The sequence below is a fragment of the Oncorhynchus mykiss genome, chromosome 26 (genome assembly GCF_013265735.2).
Source record: "Oncorhynchus mykiss isolate Arlee chromosome 26, USDA_OmykA_1.1, whole genome shotgun sequence".
Taxonomy (NCBI): Eukaryota; Metazoa; Chordata; class Actinopteri; order Salmoniformes; family Salmonidae; genus Oncorhynchus; species Oncorhynchus mykiss.
Window position 1 is genome coordinate 25,521,819 of NC_048590.1, and position 20,670 is coordinate 25,542,488.

Here is a 20,670-nt window from a genome sequence, read left to right on the forward strand (position 1 = left end):
CTACACACACACACACATACACCACCTCAACATACACTTCTATGCTTATGTACCTCATCCACACAACATAGTCCAAAACAGGCTTCATCTCAAATGATACCCTATATACATTGGGAATCCCAAAGTGCACTATCAACTTCTTATGCGGTACCTCAAGAAGGAATAATAATTAGATGCTAGCTGGATGATTTACCTAGTGGGTCGTGTGGGGAGCCCTTGAAGATGATGCGGTAGGAGGTGAGGAAGAGGGCTCCCTCTGCTGGCAGAATGTGCGGTCCCCCGAGCATCCCCCCCGTAGCCTCCTCTCTGCCATCAGGGTCCAGGACCACTCTAAGACCCTCCGACACAAACTCTTCACCAGGGAGCAGCGCTGGGCGCAGGATCTTAGGCTGGGTGGCGTAGAGGATGCACATGTCAAACACACTCCATCAGAACATACTGTATGTACTGATACCTGCACGCACACCATGTACTTAAGCATGTCAACTAGGGCTGACCCCATTTAGCTGACTGGTTGATTGTCTGGTCGGTAGGCTGTTGGTTGAACGAGATTTCTTTAGTCGAGCAGTCACTATTTTCTTTTCTTCATGGTGGACAAGAAACCTGTCTGATTTGCACCTGTCTCAGTGGACTAATTCATTGCGGAAGATAATTGTATATGATCATATTAGTGCAACAATAATAAATCTATTGAATATTATTTTATAACAAATTCGCATTCTCCCGAATTGGATACAGTCGCTGTCCGCGGTCCTGAAATAATCTTCAATGCAGAGTAGAATTGAAATGTGCCTCTTTATAAATCATCCATATATATCTACAGAAATAAGACAGGTCTTGCTTCTGTTGCCTGTTTGAGTGATTAGTTAATAACCTAATGAATCCATGAGGACCAGGCCTCATGCAACAGCAAAATGTCAAGATAAAGCAATTTCACAGATTCGGCTGTTTTTAGTCATTGTTACGCTGTAATTTAAGCTTTACATTTTTTTTTTGGGGGGGGGGGGGGGGGGGGGTTAGTACAGACTGGTATTACTTATAATGTATTTAGTGTTGTTTACACAGTTCCAAACAGGCAGAAAAATTATATTGTAATCTAACAGCACCTGTTTGTCACACATAATATGTACCCAGCTCTCACTCCTGTAGCCTCCTTGTCCTTGATCTCCTTACTGTTATTATTACAATTATTATTATAATCATCATTATATTAATAAGTAATGTCGTTATCATTAGTGGTCTTGGTATAGCAGCCTTGTATAACCACCATCGAGCTGTATGCAAAAGAGTGCGTCCTGTTTAGTCTTAATACCATAACTTACTTAGGCCTATATTTCAATATACAGTATAGGCTACTGTATTAATCAATCATTCTTTCATGCCATCACAGCAACATTCATGTTTTGAAATTGCAAATAAGCATTTTCGTTTTAAAATTAAATAACAAAGGAAGCTTTCAATAATTAGCCCAAACAACAAACCACAATTCATGAATGCATGCAACTGTTTTTAGTCTGCTGTAATAAAGGCTTGATACAGACTCTCTGGTCCACTTATTTAGTGTTGTTTACACTGTTCCAAATGGTCAGAAAAAATGATATTGTAATCTAGCAGCAACTGTTTGGCACACATAATACTGACGCAACACTAAGTCAAATGTCTTCCACAGATCTGACTTCCCCTTTCCCTCCTGAGCAGCCAGTAGACATTCACCCGCTTCGAAGTTATTTTTTCACGTCCTCCGCATCCATTTTGCTGTCACCTGTATTACGGTGCTCAGAGTTTGTTATAACCAAATATTATTGTGATTATGATAGGTTATAGGTCAGGCCTTATTGGTTGCGTGCATGCGGTGCATACATTTTTCACATAAAGAGAGCAAGGGTTGAGGGAATGTTTTTCCTAAACAAATGAGGTATTTCGGTAACAGAACCTTTCAGTCAGAAACAAGAAATAAATAAAATGGCTGTAATTATGTTGCAGCTTCAGCACAGATAGCGGCGATAAACACTTGCTGTGGTGCCTGTTCGCTGCAGCAGGGAGGGGAAAGAGACAACGTGCACCAGTCACCCAGGCACTCATCGTCATTTCATTTTAACACAGCGTGGCTATCGGGCTCCCTTCTTGAGTCATTTGTGTGTCTTATTTCATCAAATAGTTGGAATAAAACACCAGACAAACTCAGTACATATACAATGCCTTCAGAAAGTATTCAGATTCCTGGACTTTTTCCACATAACAGCCTTATTCTAAAAGTATTAAATAAAACATTTTCCTCAGCAATCTACACACAATACCCCATAATGACAAAGTGAAAACAGGTTTTTAGAATTTCCTGCACATGTATTAAAAATAAATAGAAAAACCTTGTTACATAGGTATTCAGACCCTTGCATTGAGACTCGAAATTGAGCTCAGGTGCATCCTTTTTTCCATTGATCATCCTTGAGATGTTTCTATAACCTGTGGGAAATTAAATTGATTGGACATGATTTGGAAAGGCACACACCTGTCTATATAAGGTCCCACAGTTGGCAGTGCATGTCAGAGCAAAAACCAAGCCATGAGGTCGAAGGAATTGTCCTAGAGCTCCGAGACAGGATTGTGTCGAGGCACAGATCTGGGGAAAGGTACCAAAACACTTCTGCAGCATTGAAGGTCTCCAAGAACACAGTGGCCTCCATTATTAAATGGAAGAAGTTTGGAACCACCAAGACTCCTAGAGCTGGCCGCCCGGCCAAACTGAGCAATCGGGGGAGAAGGAACCAGATGATGAACCATGAACCATGAACCATGAACCAGATGGTCACTGATAGAGCTCTAAAGTTTCTCTGTGGAGATGCTAGAATCTTTCAGAAGGACGACCATCTCTGCAGCACTCCACCAATCAGGCCTGTATAGTAGAGTGGCCAGACAGAAGCCACTCATGAGCAAAAAGGCACATGACAGTCCACTTGGAGTTTGCCAAAAGGCACTTGGAAGACTCTCCGACCATGAAAAACAAGATTCTCTGGTCTGATGAAACTAAGGTTGAACTCTTTGGCCTGAATGCCAAGCGTCACGTCTGGAGGAAACCTGGCACCATCCCTACGGTGAAGCATGATGGTGACAGCATCATGCAGTGGGGATGTTTTTCAGCAGCTTTCACTGGGAGACTAGACAGGATCAATACAAAGATGAACAGAGAGATGAGTACAGAGAGATCCTTGATGAAAACCTGCTCCAGATCGCTCAGGACTTCCGACTGGGGCGAATGTTCCCCTTCCAACAGGATAATGACCCTAAGCACACAGCCAAGACATCACAGGAGTGGCTTCGGGACAAGTCTCTGAATGTCCTTGAGTGGCCCAGACTTGAACCCGATAAAACATCTCTGGAGACTTGAAAATAGCTATGCAGCAACGCTTCCCATCCATCCAACTTGACAGAGCTTGAGAGGATCTGCAGAGAAGAATGGGACAAACTCCCCAAATACAGGTGTGCCAAGATTGTAGCATCATACCCAAGAAGACTTGAGGGTGTAAACACTGCCAAAGGTGCTTCAACAAAGTACAGAGTAAAGGTTCTGAATACTACTTTTTATTTTTATAAATTAGCAAACATTTCTATAAACCTGTTTCTGCTTTGTCATTATGGGGTAGTGTGTGTGTTGATTTTGGTATTTTTTTTTTTTTAACCCTTATTTTACCAGGTAAGTTGACTGAGACCACATTCTCATTTACAGCAATGACCTGGAGGAGAGGAGATGAATGAGCCAATTGTAAGCTGGGGATGATTAGGTGTAATTAGTGACCACAGAAAGTCAGGACACCCGTTTAACGACCCATCCAAAAGACGGCACCCTACATAGAGCAATGTCCCCAATCACTGACCTGGGGATTTGGGATCATTTTTTAGACCAGAGGAAAGATTGCCTCCTACTGGCCCTCCAACAGCAGCATCTGGTCTCCCATGCAGGGACTGACCAGGACCAACCCTGCTTAGCTTCAGAAGTAAGCCAGCAGTGGGAGGCAGGGTGGTATGCTGCTGGCACTGAGGATTGATGATGGAAAAAAATATATTTTAAAATAAGGCTGTAACATAACAAAATGGGGGAAAGGTCAAGGGGTCTGAATACTTTCCCAAGGCACTGTAGTTGATTTATTCAAACACATAGGGTGTGTCTATATATGGAAAAATACACATTTAAAAATGTAGACCAATAGATAGACCAATAGTTAAAAGAACAGATGACCCTCAGCCCTAATGTCAACATATCAGTGCATTGGATAAGGATAGACATCAACACAAACGTTGCACCTAAACAACAGCTGAGCATATCGAAGACAAACGTATCACACACACACACACACAACATAAATGCAACACATCACCAACACACTGTGTGTTACACGGACACTCAGCATCAAATAGCGTATAACACTGCTTCCTAGTTACTAATGCGATGCCAAGAAAAACAAAGCATGTGTTCCGTGGAGACTAATCACCAGTAATACTCCCAAGTTAATCATTTGGTCCTCCATTTTTTACTACTACAATAATTCATTTAGTTCATTTTGATATATGCATTGAGTGTAGTCTACGCAACATCTTTCCAGTGACCTTCTGAATTATTAACTCAACTTTTACCACACACTACCACTATATGTTGATTTACATGCTTCAAGAAATGCTGGAGGATCCAAAGCAAACCTCTCGTCAATGAGCACTGACAACTGCTGAACATCTGCTTTGAGGTGCTTCGTAGCAACCTGTAAATCCAAACTCCATTCCACTGTGTTGGAAGTCGGTTTCTCATCAGCTCCCCAGCAGAGCCAGGTCTGAAAGCAGCTGGTCTAACACTGCTTTGTCTCTCTAGCTCATCAAACTGTAGCCAAGTTGAGCACTCTTGTGTGAGGGGGCCTAGACAGTAAATGCCCTCTAGTCAGAAGGGCATGGTTCTGTGCAGTGTTCATATTTTCCATGGGGAACAGAATGGTGTCACTGGTCCATCAGATGATCACAGCCTTTGTGTGTGTGTGGGGTGTGGTATTTTCTGTTTACTCTCTAGCAGAGGAAAGCTCTGCTCTACCTGAAGGGACATCCATGCTAAGGTCAGGTAGGTCCAGAGGCTTTGCGGTTGAGTTCTGGCCAATAGATAAGAGGAACATGGTCCTGCTGGTGTTGGATGGCCCAGGGCCAGGGGCCAGTGTGTTAAAGGTCCCAACGGTCCCCTAGCACCCCAATGAGGCTGCCAGCTGGAACTCTAACAAAGTATTCACCCCTACACACACTAGACATTAGAGCCAGTGATAGCTACTTATCACAGTGACCATTTTCACTGCTTGTAGCTTGGAGTGCCCAAGGTACACCAGTACGCCCAGCTCCCTTAGCTGATTGTTTAATCCCGACAGACCCAACAGCGCTACCTCCTCCTCCGCCTGAACCTTGGGCCAAAGCAGTAGCAGGTTCCACATAGAAGCAAGGAGAGCTCCAACTCTACGAGTCATAAATCTCTGTGCTGATGGCCCACCAGGGTCATTCCTGCGCTTGTTTACAGAGTTCATAGGATTGAATGTGCTGCTGAAAGCAGAGATGTGTACAACATGGCCTCAGCCATAAATGTCAGACAAGGCCCTGCCAGACAAACTTACAAATCAATTACACTGGGCCCGCAGAGACCTATCAAGAGCTGGCAGTGTGGTAAGGAGCACAACAGCATCCATGACTACTGTAGCCTGGCTTCACTGTAATAACCCCAGTCTGATGTTTGATGAGTGATGACAATCTGACGACTGCAACATTACTGGATGATAGGCACTTCAGCTACAGCACACCACTTCCAGGAGAATAGGGGTTCTAACACCACTTACAGGAGAAAAGGGGTTCTAACACCACTTACAGGAGAAAAGGGGTTCTAACACCACTTCCAGGAAAATAGGGGATCTAACACCACTTCCAGGAGAATAGGGGTTCCAACACAACTTCCAGTAAAATAGGGGTTCCAACACCACTTCCAGGAGAATAAGGGTTCTAACACCCCTTCCAGGAGAAAAGGGGTTCTAACACCACTTCAGGTAAAATAGGGGATCTAACACCACTTCCAGGAGAATAGGGGTTCCAACACCACTTCCAGGAGAATAGGGGTTCTAACACACCTTCCAGGAGAATAGGGGTTCTAACACACCTTCCAGGAGAATAGGGGTTCTAACACACCTTCCAGGAGAATAGGGGTTCTAACACCCCTTCCAGGAGAAAAGGGGTTCTAACACCACTTCCAGTAAAATAGGGGATCTAACACCACTTCCAGGAGAATAGGGGTTCTAACACCACTTCCAGTAAAATAGGGGTTCCAACACCACTTCCAGTAAAATAGGGGTTCCAACACCACTTCCAGTAAAATAGGGGTTCCAACACCACTTCCAGGAAAATAGGGGTTCTAACACCACTTCCAGAAGAATAGGGGTTCCAACACCACTTCCAGGAGAATAGGGGATCTAACACCACTTCCAGTAAAATAGGGGATCTAACACCACTTCCAGGAGAATAGGGGATCTAACACCACTTCCAGGAGAATAGGGGTTCTCTAACACCACTTCCAGGAGAATAGGGGTTCTCTAACACCACTTCCAGGAGAATAGGGGTTCTAACACCACTTCCAGGAGAATAGGGGTTCTAACACCACTTCCAGGAGAATAGGGGTTCTAACACCACTTCCAGGAGAATAGGGGTTCTAACACCACTTCCAGGAGAATAGGGGTTCTAACACCACTTCCAGGAGAATAGGGGTTCGAACACCACTTCCAGGAGAATAGGGGTTCTAACACCACTGCCAGTAAAATAGGGGTTCTAACACCCTTTCCAGGAGAATAGGGGATCTAACCACTTCCAGGAGAATAGGGGTTCTAACACCACTGCCAGTAAAATAGGGGTTCTAACACCATTTCCAGGAGAATAGGGGTTCTAACACCACTTCCAGGAGAATAGGGGTTCGAACACCACTTCCAGGAGAATAGGGGTTCTAACACCACTGCCAGTAAAATAGGGGTTCTAACACCCTTTCCAGGAGAATAGGGGATCTAACCACTTCCAGGAGAATAGGGGTTCTAACACCACTGCCAGTAAAATAGGGGTTCTAACACCCTTTCCAGGAGAATAGGGGATCTAACACCACTTCCAGGAGAATAGGGGTTCTAACACCACTGCCAGTAAAATAGGGGTTCTAACACCACTTCATTATCAAAGGACACAGGTTTACTTCAAAAGGCACAAAGAATTACTCCAATCATTAACCTCTTTGGGCTAGCGTCCCACCTCGACAACATCCGGTGAAATGACAATGATTTTGATGACAGATTAGAGTTTCAAATTCTAAACACCTCTTTTTTTAATATTTATAATTATTTTACCCCTTTTTTCTCCCCAATTTCATGGTATCCAATTGGTAGTTCCAGTCCTGTCCCATCGCTGCAAGTCCCGTACGGACTCGGGAGAGGCGAAGGTCAAGAGCCGCGCGTCCTCCGAAACACAACCCAACCAAGCCGCACTGCTTCTTGACTACGCCCGCTTAACCCGGAAACCAGTCGCATCAATGTGTCGGAGGAAACACTGTACACTTGGTGACTGTGTTAGTTTGCACTGCGCCCGGCTCGCTACAGGAGTCGCTAGAGCTCAATGGGACAGGAACATCCCTGCCGGCCAAACCCTCGTCTAACCCAGACGATGCTGGGCCAATTGTGCAAAGCCCCGTGAGCCTCCTGCGATAGAGCTTGGCCTCGAACCAGGATCTCTAGTGGCACATCTAGTACTGCAATGCAGTGCCTTAGACCAATGCGCTTAGACCACCACTGTGCCTTAGACCACTGCGCTACTCGGGAGGCATGTTTCTAAACATGTCTACATTAATGTGGTTGTTACCGTGATTCCGGATAATCCTGAACGAATTGTGAATAAGGATGACTGAGAAAGTTGAAGTGTTTAGAAATATTCTATTTTTATTTACAATACAATAAAATAATCCAAATGGTACTGATATTCATGGTTGATAAACTCCATTTCTATTCAGACAGACATATTAGAGAACTCGGTGGTTCAGTGCAGGGCAGCACCTACCTTCTGGATGGGTGGCCCAGTGCAGGGTAACTGTACCTATCTTCTGGATGGGTGGCCCAGTGCAGGGCAGTACCTACCTTCTGGATGGGAGGCCCAGTGCAGGGCAGTACCTACCTTCTGGATGGGAGGCCCAGTGCAGGGCAGTACCTATCTTCTGGATGGGTGGCCCAGTGCAGGGCAGTACCTACCTTCTGGATGGGTGGCCCAGTGCAGGGCAGTACCTATCTTCTGGATGGATGGCCCAGTGCAGGGCAGTACCTACCTTCTGGATGGGTGGCCCAGTGCAGGGCAGCACCTACCTTCTGGATGGGTGGCCCAGTGCAGGGCAGCACCTACCTTCTGGATGGGTGGCCCAGTGCAGGGCAGTACCTATCTTCTGGATGGATGGCCCAGTGCAGGGCAGTACCTACCTTCTGGATGGGCGGCAGCCTCCTGCTCTCCCTGTGGACTGCCTCCAGAGTTTCCATCTGCATGGCCACGATGCCTGGGGTCAGAGGTCATGACCAGTTAGCACAATGTCATGCACACACAAAAACACGTTACCCAACCCAGGTAAACATAAACACATGCTTCTACACCCCTAATTACAACCCCAAGAAGCCTATATTTACAGATTTGAAGACCACCACCTACAGTGAGATACACAAGTACTGGGATGATACAATGACTATGAGGTTAAACTGTCAGCTTTAATTTGAGGGTATTTTCATCCATATGGCCTTTGGTAAATAATGTATTGCGTCATTTTTTTGTATATAAGCCTCCTGCGATAGAGCTTGGACTCGAACCAGGATCTCTAGTGGCACAGCTAGTACTGCGATGCAGTGCCATAGACCACTGCGCTTAGACCACCAAAGTGCCTTAGACCACTGCGCTACTCGGGAGGCATGTTTCTAAACATGTCTACATTAATGTGGTTGTTACCGTGATTCCATTTAATCCTGAACGAATCGTGAATAAGGATGACTGAGAAAGTTGAAGTGTTTAGAAATATTCTATTTTGTAAAGTGCTGGAGTACAGAGCCAAAACCACAAAAAATGTGTTACTGTCCCAATACTTTTGGAGCTCACTGTTTGTCAAAGAGTTAATCTGCTCAGAGGCTGTAGGACTCCACAGCGCTACAGGCCTGCACTCAGAATACACACTTCAATCAGCTTCCAGGGATACCTTGGGAAAAATAAACTGATAAAGCTCACAGAATTAGGACAGTGGGAGTTTGCTACTGAAGTCAGAGGTCACGGTGCTTGCTAGCTACAGAGCTCCTGGATAGAGGTGTATTGGGGTTTAATTGACGTTGTATTTGGTAGTATTGAGGTTGACTGGGGGTCGTACGGTACCTGGGATCATGCTATGCAAACTCTTGATGTGGTCCTGGCTGACGCCACTCTCGGTGCACACCTTGTCAATGAAGCGGGCGATGAACCGTACCACAGAGTTGGCCACGTCGCTGTTCTCAGAGTCCTCAAAGCCACTCTCTGTGTCAAAGCTCTCCGCCACACTGCCTGCAATACTGAAAACACACATTTACATTTTAGATATATCAGATTTTAGTCTTCATTAATGGCATGAGAATAGAACAGGCTGCAGAGAAGGACGCTTGAAGTTTTCCCAGAGATGCACATGACGATATAGCGTGTCTGAGGTCTGTGAGCATGGCACCCCAGCAGTCTGGCGAGAGGTCAGCTGTGATGCCAGGACCTCTCACTCGGTCTCTTGGCCACGCTACACTTTTCACATGGGACGGTGATGTAACGTCCCGTGGGGTTTACAAACACACAGATCCAGAAGTCTCTCTGTGAGAAACAAAACAAGTCTGGGGCAAGAACCAAAAGAGGGGAAAAAAATAACCAAATGAACACAGTGTGGCCATCGCCTTTCCCCCCCTACTCATGAAACTAGTGGCAAAATAAGAACTAAAGGATTCATCAAGGTGTAGTCTTCAACATTCTCCATGTAAACAACTCAAAGGGCCTAAACTCTCCAGTAATACACTTCAGAGGGGACTAGCTAGGGGGCTACCGTGTAGCAGCAGCGCATACAGAAAGTGAAAGTGAGAAACTCTGGAGATAAGGCCTTGGCAGACCCTTCTCCATTTCTGAGAAAAGCCACACGTGCAAATTTTCCAAACTTGGTACACATTACTATTAGTGCGGAGCACTGGAAATCCCAATCTTTGTTTCTTTTGGCTGAGTGGAGGTCGCCCCCCACCACCACAGACAGGCTGAGTGGAGGTCGCCCCCCACCACCACAGACAGGCTGAGTGGAGGTCGCCCCCCACCACCACAGACAGGCTGAGTGGAGGTCGCCCCCCACCACCACAGACAGACTGAGTGGAGGTCGCCCCCCACCACCACAGACAGACTGAGTGGAGGTCGCCCCCCACCACCACAGACAGGTTGAGTGGAGGTCGCCCCCCACCACCACAGACAGACTGAGTGGATGTCGCCCCCCACCACCACAGACAGGCTGAGTGGATGTCGCCCCCCACCACCACAGACAGGCTGAGTGGATGTCGCCCCCCACCACCACAGACAGGCTGAGTGGATGTCGCCCCCCACCACCACAGACAGGCTGAGTGGAGGTCGCCCCCTCTGGCAGACCTGAGGCTGAAACTCCAGCAGGTGATCGGACAGCCAACAGGATGGACGTGGGAGTGGGCAGGATATGGCTGAGGAGGTGCTGTACACTGATCCGTTTTAGAGGAGAGGAGATTAATGCCATGTCCGCCCACAAACTTATCGTCACCTTTATGACAAAGTACAAAATACTCCCCAAGCAAGAGCGCTATCGTCCTAGATAACAACCTTACATTTCAGCTCTTTTTCTCTTTCCGATCGAGTGCATTTCACTCTAGGGGGCCATGAGCTTCTGTGTACTGTGCCAAACTAACTGTTGATATAGCTGTGGCGAATAGCTAGGTGTCAGATTGAACTGACTGAGTATCAGTGGGGTGCAGTGAGGCGCAACCAGCTGCTCTGCTTGCCTGTTGGTGACGATGCTGTTGCTGCCGCTCTCCCAGTCAGCGACGGGGTTGGCTCTGAGCAGCTTGTTCTTGCTGGTGTCCAGGGGGACCAGCAGGTAGACGAGGAGGCTGGCGTAGTGGATGGCCTGGCTGAACACTGTGCTCTCCTCGTTCTTCACCAGCTCCTGCTGCTTCTCCTTGCTGAGGCAGGGCCAGGCGCGCAGCTGCTCCGCCGCCAGGTCCATGGCCGTGCGCTCCAAGGCGCTGGGGGCCGCCGGGGGCAGGGGACCTTGTTCCTGGGGGGGAGAAAGATATGGGGGTGTTCAGTGTCATTCTGCATATGGGCCTAAAAAAGTGAGAGAAGAAAGACCATTGTATGGAACCTCTCATTCTCTTACCTTTAGCCTGGCACTGATGCCTAGTTTGTCAGGGGCGGTGAGGTACAGGGCTCGGATCTGGTTCTGGACCTCGCTGTAGAACGTGGCCTCCCAGAACTGCTGATTGGTCCAAATGGGATGGTCCTGGACACAGGTGTAGGCAAACTGGCTCACACCAGCTGGCAGTTTCTGCAGACACAAGGGAATATTTTGACAGTAAGAGGCTGAGGAGTCGAAGTTTTCAACAGTTTACACTGAAGCGCTGACCAGCAAAACGTTCAGACCTGCTGACTGTCTGCTTTTGACTGAACGTACAAGAGAGTAGTTTGGGCTCAACGTCTCACAACTCGTGAAACTAACTGGGCTGTGGTGAGCATAGCTTGTAAAGACGACCATTAAAACCTGGGTGGAAATAGGAAAAGAATCCAACGCTGCCAAAGGTTTCAAGCACAATCAATCATTTCTCGTGGGCTGTAAGTTTTTAACACATACAACACCACACGAAGAACGTCAGGCTCCCGCTCTCTCTCTGGATGAGCACTAAAAACAGGGCCCTGAGGGTTTTTCCACGGTATGAATAGTGAAGTGAAGCACCTGCACACAGCACCTAGAGGGAGCATGCAGCTCTGCTAAAGCCATGAAGACTGTTCCTATGTCCCGATATAAACAAATGAATGTTTGGCAACAGCTGTAGCACCTACCAGTCCCAAACCCAAGAACACAACACTGTTTATAAATTAACATCCTTACCCCACCCCACCTCTATGTTCCTCTCTTCCCCCTGGCCGAGTCTGAAGGCCATGTGTCTTTCTTTAGCGACGCTCAAGCCTCTTATTAGATTAGCTTCTGATTTCTTCCCTCTGAGCCTGACACAATACAACACGGCGCTGTTCATTATCGTCTTGGTTCTCCCTGAATAATCAGCGGCAGTGGGGCTACTGTAGTTACGAGGAAGCAGAACTAAAATAGCTACAGTCCCGGCACCCTGCTGAGGCTTAACCGAGGGCAGGGGTCCGAGCACAGAGCCCTGGGGGAGTGAGAGAGCAGTGGGCGGAAGTTCAAAGGTGAGACTGGGGTTGGAAGTGATTCTAGTGTACGATGGGCTGTGTAGCTCATCGTCTCTCCTCTCCAGAGAGGTTTGAAGGCCGTTGGAGGGCAGCAGTAGACCGCCTGCTCTGTTTCCTCCCTGCTCAGGACAGCCCTATCCCTCTGATGTAAATGATAAATCCACTCGTAAGCCTCCTGTCTAAACCACTGTCACAAATACATAATTCACCTCCAAATGTACGCAGTCCGTCAGAGTGCAGCTTCATATCGTTAGGGAAGTAAGGAGGATCACGCCAATTTCAAAGCTCGTACGGATAGTTTCATTTCCCCGGGAATGTTTTATACACATTACATCTTCACAGGAACACGGTGTCCTCCACACTCAGCCATTTACAGGGAGAGCAGGGGGCTGGTCTACCAACCCTCTGTCGACCCTCTGTCGACAAATCTGACACGGCCGCAAGTGTTTTCAGGACAAACCGTGGCGCTAATAGACTTACAGATTACCTGATTGGATTAAAGAATTTAGACTAAATGCACAGGGGTCAGTGTTAAAGGATGGAAATGAATGAACCGTGGCCATTCATGGAACATCGACCAATATGAAAAACAAGAACAGTAGACGCTTTAATGCAGCTGTTATTCTGGGACCTGCACCAGAGAACAATATTTACAATATTAGTCATCATGCTCTCATGTCATATGGTGTGTGGGTTTTGCAGCGGATTGAGTGGAGGTGTGTGTGTCCTCTCCTGTTAAACACACAGCCTGCTCAGTTGTCTGGAGGTCAGGTTGACCACGGCCGGTTGGCTCTCCCTGCTCTGATAACAGAGGGGAGCCAGGGTCTAGGCTGCAGTCATAACCTACTACACAGAGCAGAGGGACAAGATAAGACAGATGGAGGGATGGAGGTAGATGACCCTCAGAGGCCCATATGAATGTTCCACTTGCCAAATGTAGAAAAGGAATGCAGGGCTGGAAGAGAGAGAGACAGAGAGAGAGGGAGACAGACAGACAGACAGACAGACAGACAGACAGACAGACAGACAGACAGACAGACAGACAGACAGACAGACAGACAGACAGACAGACCGACAGAGACAGACAGAGACAGACAGACAGAGAGCCCGAGCCAGAGACCGAGACCCAGACAGAGTCGGTGACTCCAGACAGACAGAGGCCCAGGCAGAGACCCAGACAGAGTCGGTGACTCCAGACAGAGGTAGAGACCCAGACAGAGACGCAAACCGAGACCCAGACAGAGACCCAGACAGAGACCCAGACAGGCAGAGACAGGCAGAGACAGACAGAGACAGACAGACAGACAGACAGACAGAGAGACAGAGAGACAGAGAGACAGACAGAGCAAGAGAGAGAGAGACAGACAGAGAGCAAGAGAGAGAGAGAGAGAGAGTAAATAATGCATGCAGAGCAGAATTAGGCCGATACCCACTAATTATCAAAATCCAGAAAAGAGCCGTTAAATTCTATAACCACCTAAAAGAAAGCGATTCCCAAACCTTCCATAACAAAGCCATCACCTACAGAGAGATTAACCTGGAGAAGAGTCCCCTAAGCAAGCTGGTCCTGGGGCTCTGTTCACAAACACAAACACACCCTACAGAGCCCCAGGACAGCAGCACAATTAGACCCAACCAAATCATGAGAAAATAAAAAGATAATTACTTGACACATTGGAAAGAATTAACAAAAAAAACAGAGCAAACTAGAATGCTATTTGGCCCTAAACAGAGAGTACACAGCAGCAGAATACCTGACCACTGTGACTGACCCAAAATTAAGAAAAGCTTTGACTATGTACAGACTCAGTGAGCATAGCCTTGCTATTGAGAAAGGCCGCCGTAGGCAGACATGGCTCTCAAGAGAAGACAGGCTATGTGCTCGAAAACAAATCCCATTTTGATAAACTCCCATATCTACTGGGTGAAATTCCACAGTGTGCCATCACAGCAGCAAGATTTGTGACCTGTTGCCACGAGAAAAGGGCAAAGAGTGAAGAACAAACACCATTGTAAATACAACCCATATTTATGCTTATTTATTTTAATCTTGTGTCTTTTAACCATTTGTACATTGTTAAAACACTGTATATATATAATATGACATTTGGATTGTCTTTATTGTTTTGAAACTTCTGTATGTGTAATGTTTACAGTTAATTTTTATTGTTTATTTCACTTTATATATTATCTACCTCACTTGCTTTGGCAATGTTAACACATGTTTCCCATGCTAATAAAGCCTCTTGAATTGAATTGAATTGAGAGAGAGAGAGAGCGAGACAGAGAGCGAGAGAGAGCGAGAGACAGACAGAGAGAGCGAGAAACAGACAGAGAGAGAGAGAGAGAGAGAGAGAGAGAGAGCGAGAGAGAGAGAGAAACAGAGAGAGAGCGAGAGAGAGACAGAGAGAGCAAGAGAGAAACAGACAGAGAGAGCGACCGAGCGAGCATGAGACCGAGAGAGAGACCCAGACAGAAACAGTGACTCCAGACAGAGACAGTGACTCCAGGCAGAGACAATCACTCCAGACAGAGACAGTCACTCCAGAGAGAGACAGTCACTCCAGACAGACAGAGACCCAGACAAAGGCAGAGACAGAGACCCAGACAGACAGAGACGCAGACAGAGACCCAGAGAGAGACCCAGACAGAGACACAGACACAGAGAGACCCAGACACAGAAAGACCCAGACACAGAGAGACCCAGACACAGAGAGACCCAGACACAGAGAGACCCAGACACAGAGAGACCCAGACACAGAAACAGACCCAGAAAGATTCCCAGACACCCAGACAGAGACACAGACCCAGAGACCCAGACATACACACAGAGACCCAGACAGAGACACAGACCCAGACAGACAAACAGAGACAGACACAGAGACCCAGACAGAGAGAGAAACAGACACAGACAGAGACGCAGAGACACAGACGGAGAGCTAGACACACAGCCAGAGACACAGCCAGAGAGCCAGAGACACAGCCAGACACACAGCCAGAGATTCAAAGACACAGCCAGAGAGTCAGACAGCCAGACACACAGACAGCCAGAAACACAGACAGCCAGAAACACAGACAGCCAGACACACAGACAGCCAGAGAGCCAGACACACAGCCAGAGAGCCAGACACACAGCCAGAGAGTCAGACAGCCAGACACACAGCCAGAGAGTCAGAGAGCCGGACAAACAGACAGACAGCCAGAGAGCCAGACAGACAGCCAGAGAGCCAGACAGACAGCCAGAGAGCCAGACAGACAGCCAGAGAGCCAGACACACAGCCAGAGAGCCAGACACACAGCCAGAGAGCCAGACACACAGCCAGAGAGCCAGACGCACAGCCAGAGAGCCAGACACACACAGCCAGAGAGCCAGACACACACAGCCAGAGAGCCAGACACACACAGCCAGAGAGCCAGACACACAGCCAGAGAGCCAGACACACAGCCAGAGAGCCAGCGGCCATCCAGCAGGAGAGCCATCCAGCCACACAGAGAACCAGCCAGCCAGAGAGCCAGCCAGCCATCCAGCAGGAGAGCCATCCTGCCACACAGAGAGCCAGCCAGCCAGAGAGCCAGCCAGAGAGCCAGCCAGAGAGCCAGCCAGAGAGCCAGCCAGAGAGCCAGCCAGAGAGCCAGCCAGAGAGCCAGCCAGAGAGCCAGCCAGCCAGAGAGCCAGCCAGCCAGAGAGCCAGCCACACAGAGAGCCAGCCAGCCACAAAGACAGCCAGCCAGCCAGAGAGTAAGCCAGCCACACAGAGAGCCAGCCAAAGAGAGCCAGCCAGCCACAAAGACAGCCAGCCAGTCAGCCAGAGAGCCAGCCAGCCATACAGAGAGCCAGCCAGAGAGCCAGCCAGCCAGAGAGCCAGCCAGCCACAAAGACAGCCAGCCAGCCAGAATGTAAGCCAGCCAGCCAAAAGAGAGCCAGCCAGCCAAAGAGAGCCAGCCAGAGAGCCAGCCAGTCAGCCAGAGATCCAGCCAGTCAGCCAGAGAGCCAGCCAACCACAAAGAGAGCCAGCCAGAGAGCCAGCCAGCCAGAGAGCCAGCCAGCCACAAAGACAGCAAGCCAGCCACAAAGAGAGCAAGCCAGCCACAAAGAGAGCAAGCCAGCCACAAAGAGAGCAAGCCAGCCAGCCAGCGGGTCAGCCAGCCAGAGATCCAGCTAGCCAGACAGAGAGCCAGTCAGACAACCAGAGAGCCAGACAGAGAAACAGCCAGCCAGACACACAGAGAAACAGCCAGCCAGACACACAGAAAGCCAGCCAGACAGGCAGAGAGAGCCAGACAGACAGAGACAGCCAGACAGACCGAGACAGCCAGACATAGCTCAAGGTCTGGCTAGGGGATCCCATAAGGACCTGAAGGAAGAGGTGGTAACTCTTCAATAATACAGTTTTGCCCATAGAGCTAGATAGACAGTGAGAGAGACATATACAGAGTGATCGCTCAGGGTATGTCATCAGCTCTAAAGGGAGGTATGATGTCTCATAGCTCTGCTGGTTGACATGTATCTATCTGGACACTGGAGGAAAAGTGCCGTGTTTGATCCCTGACCAGCCTTGGGCAACAAAATAGTTTGTCTGTTTTGGAGCAAATCACTTGGCATCCACGGGCATAAAAATAGACATTTCTTTAGGTCCTTTGTGACAGAGACTCTGGGGGAAGAAAATATCCCGACTTGGACCAATCAATCTTTCTAGACTTATTCCTCATGAATCACTATTGTGTCAGAGGTATTTGCGTCCTGTAGCACTGAAGACGTCGCCATCCAAACAATGTATTTACACAAATGACTGAGTCAAACAAACAGACGACGTGGAAAAGTGTGGAACAAACAAGTCCATCATGCCATAAGTATTCACGCGGGATGTACTGTTAACATAAATGGTCTACAATGCAGAGTAAACAGAGACGAGTCCAGCTCTAGACGTCTCACAGGGACACAAAGGTCACGACGTAAATCATCTGCTCTCCCCAGGACCAAACGTAAAACAACTTGACAGCGAAAACCTTCCAATCCCTCCACGCATAAACTGGGGCAGAAAGAATTTAAACAGTCCAACGGTTTTCTGTGTTGAGTCCAGAATCATCCGCTGCCACGGCACATCCAAGTAGATTGTTACCTCAGAGAGCCAAGGAGGTAGGCAGAGCTCTACTTTCGCTCTACATTCAACTGCAACAATCAAAACATGAATACAAATGGAAGTTTATTAAAGGGCACAATAACACTGACCCAAACAGTGCTGACGCTTGTAGTAAAGAAGGGTTTTTATCAGAAGTAGTATATTTGCAGAGGAATTCAGAAACATTTATACAGAGCAATACAACAACCTGTCACTGCTAACTGAGATATGGCCTGTACAAAAGGTTGCATGCAGTTTAGGTAAACTACTTACTGAGCACAAGAGAGCACGCCAACCCAGTTTAACCCAGAAGCTTCTGTCAAACACAGTTCAACCTGTTGGCTGCATTATGATGACTTCACCAGACACAAAGCCCTCTAAAGTAAAGAACATATGTTGTTCCAAGAGTGGTTCGTTTCGCAGACCTCACTGTGCGGCCTGCCAGACACCAGACAGACCGAGGGAAGGAAGGGGCAGAATATAGGTCAATGAAAGGCGGCTCTTCAGTTTGAACATTTGCCCAAAACACAAACCAAAAAACACACACGTCTCTCCCACAAACACTCTGTGGGAGCGGGCACATTGCTGGGAAGCTTCCTACATTCTGTAGTGAGGAGAGGTTGGGCAGCAGCACTGTGGGCTGAAGACAGTCCACTGGGGAGGGTCCAGACTAGCCAGGCTAAAGCTAAGAGAAAGAAGACCACCGTGACAGGTAAGTCTATATTCTTCAGATTAAGTTGAGAACAACGTCATACGGTTTTCATGAATTTTCACTCTACCTTAAGACTTAAGAGATTTACTGGAAATATGTGACTATAAAAGGGTCATGTTAATTTAGGGTCTGATTCTGGGGGCATTGTGCCTTCAGATGGGGGCATTGTGATGATTAAACACATTACATACTGTGGTGATGAAACCCAGAAGGTGAAGCCCTGACCTAATTTCTTCCAGACCCGATCCCCTCGTCTCGTTGTAGTTACTGCGGGCAGCAGAGGTTGACGGGCCGAGAGGCGCTGGAGAAGATGTCAATGAGGAGTGATGGATGACAGGTACAGGTGAAGCAGCGGTTTTCATAGAAAAGGGCCTTAAAGCCAACTGACCTCGTTGGGAAGGGTTGAGGGTGGTGGGGATGTAAAACTATATACTCCTGTGGACTGAGCATGAGGACTGGCTGAAGTAAAAAAATCTATATATTAAAAAAATGATACGGTAATCAGCAAAGCGGATGTTGTCAACGGCACGGCTTGCCACTGCAAGACTGTATATTATGTACAGTTCACGATTTACACAGATGGAATTACACTTAAGAAATGCAATAGGCCTGCTCTACTCCAAAATAAGAACATGTTTATAATGAAACTATGCAGCAAATTCACGAGGCAAGCCAGGGTTACCGTGGTTACGTTAAAAAGTGTAAAAGAGTAGCCTAATCACTCAAAGCCACTTGAGCACTGATTAACTACGTCTTTCTATGGAGATTACAGACAGGTTTTGTGTGTGTGGGAATCCCGCTGTCCAAATGCCTTTCCGGGGACACCTCTGGCCCAGTTTTAACTACCATTGTATTAAAGGTTCTCCTCCCCTGGCGTGACCCACAGGTAAAACACCTATCAGATCAGCTTCACCTTCTAGGAAATATAAATGGGATCTACCGACAGCAGGTTGTCTTGACTTAAGGACAGTGTGCTGTTGTAGTAAGGCTGTATTTGGAGGGCTTAGCAGTTTAGTACTGAAGCTAGGAGGTCAGGAGGACTTGGACGCAGATGTGTAACAAGTACCCGAAACGTGCTGTTTACCTTGGTGGTGTAATAAAGTCCATGATGAATGATATCAGAGCTAATCTTCCATGAAAAGGTACGAATATAATCTTGACCAGAAGACCCGGGTCAGAACCATTCCATTGGAAAAGAAATAAACGGTTCTAGTTGAAATATTCTCTTTTTGGCTTCGTAACAAAAACACACGTACCACTGAAAACGGATTGCACATTTCATCTGCTATTTTGTCACGATTGTCACCTGGATACAGACAGAAGACACTCCTTCTGTTCCTTTACAAATGGTTCTCTCAGCAGTGTCCTACAGTAGACTGTCATGGTCCTCTACTATAGCGTGGGGGTAAACCCAACACTTACAAAACCACTGGTTCCTTCATCTGCTGCCAGGCATGCTTTGAACAGCCCCATAACAGTCCGTGTGGTAAAGTCAAAGACTTTGGGGAAATGTGGCAGGATGGGGGGGGATAGGGTAAAGCAGGCCAACAGACATTTTGCAAAAGGATGTAATTGACTATCGTGCGATGCTGCGATTATCCCGAGAATCTCTGCGGAGCGTTGTGAACCATCACAAGGTGCTCTGTTTTTTTGGGATACGTTGTTTTTCCAGCATTTTTTTCATCACACAAGAGATTACACAACATGGACCGTGGTGGATTCCTGTGCTCTTGCTTTTCGCCATTTGCGTGACCACACGCTGGACTCAACAGTTAATGCCATTCCTTTGGAAATCTGGGAGAAATCTGTTGCGTTCTGGAGCTCACGATATCATTCCTTCTCATTCCTCCCGTGCCAGAAACTGCTCCGTCGAGAATGAGACGCCTCTCAGGATTCGTGTCTCTTTCTGAAAACCTGGTGATAAAGGTCCTTTAACGTAATCCTTTAATCAGATTTTATGGTTACGTAAAATGGGGAAATGGGGTAAAAAAAAATTACAGGAAATCCAATGCGTTTAGGCAATGGCTTTCAGATGTCTTAATGAAGAGGCAGAAAGCTGGAGCCTAGGGTCACAGTGTTGTGTTGACAACTTGACGGTCACAGAGAGACACTGTTACTCCGTTACAGCAACAAACCAAACTATCAACAATGTGGTGTAGTGGGGTCTGTGACCACTACACTTTACTCAGGTTGTGTACAGAGACAACTCTGCTCTCACCCCCATTACATAGGTCACAATGTACACCTGTATCAACAAACAGAGACAATTCCCTTGGTTTTATTTAGATAACTTACTATAAGTGTACATTTCCAATGGTTATCCTGGCTGGGAAACAAGAG

The 20,670-nt window shown here is 47.4% G+C and overlaps 1 protein-coding gene across 4 annotated transcripts in view; it reads right to left on the minus strand.

Moving 5' to 3' along the window:
- Positions 1-20,670, minus strand: part of LOC110506476 (myotubularin-related protein 13) — a 145,939-nt gene that overhangs the window by 22,133 nt on the left and 103,136 nt on the right. For all 4 annotated transcript variants that reach the window (XM_036963284.1, XM_036963283.1, XM_036963282.1 and 1 more), the window contains exons 18-22: positions 11,453-11,620; positions 11,076-11,350; positions 9,430-9,602; positions 8,502-8,575; positions 194-389 (exon numbers count right to left, since the gene is read on the minus strand). In XM_036963284.1, the coding sequence (XP_036819179.1) occupies positions 194-389; positions 8,502-8,575; positions 9,430-9,602; positions 11,076-11,350; positions 11,453-11,620 (886 nt within the window). The remainder of the gene's footprint in view (positions 1-193; positions 390-8,501; positions 8,576-9,429; positions 9,603-11,075; positions 11,351-11,452; positions 11,621-20,670) is intronic.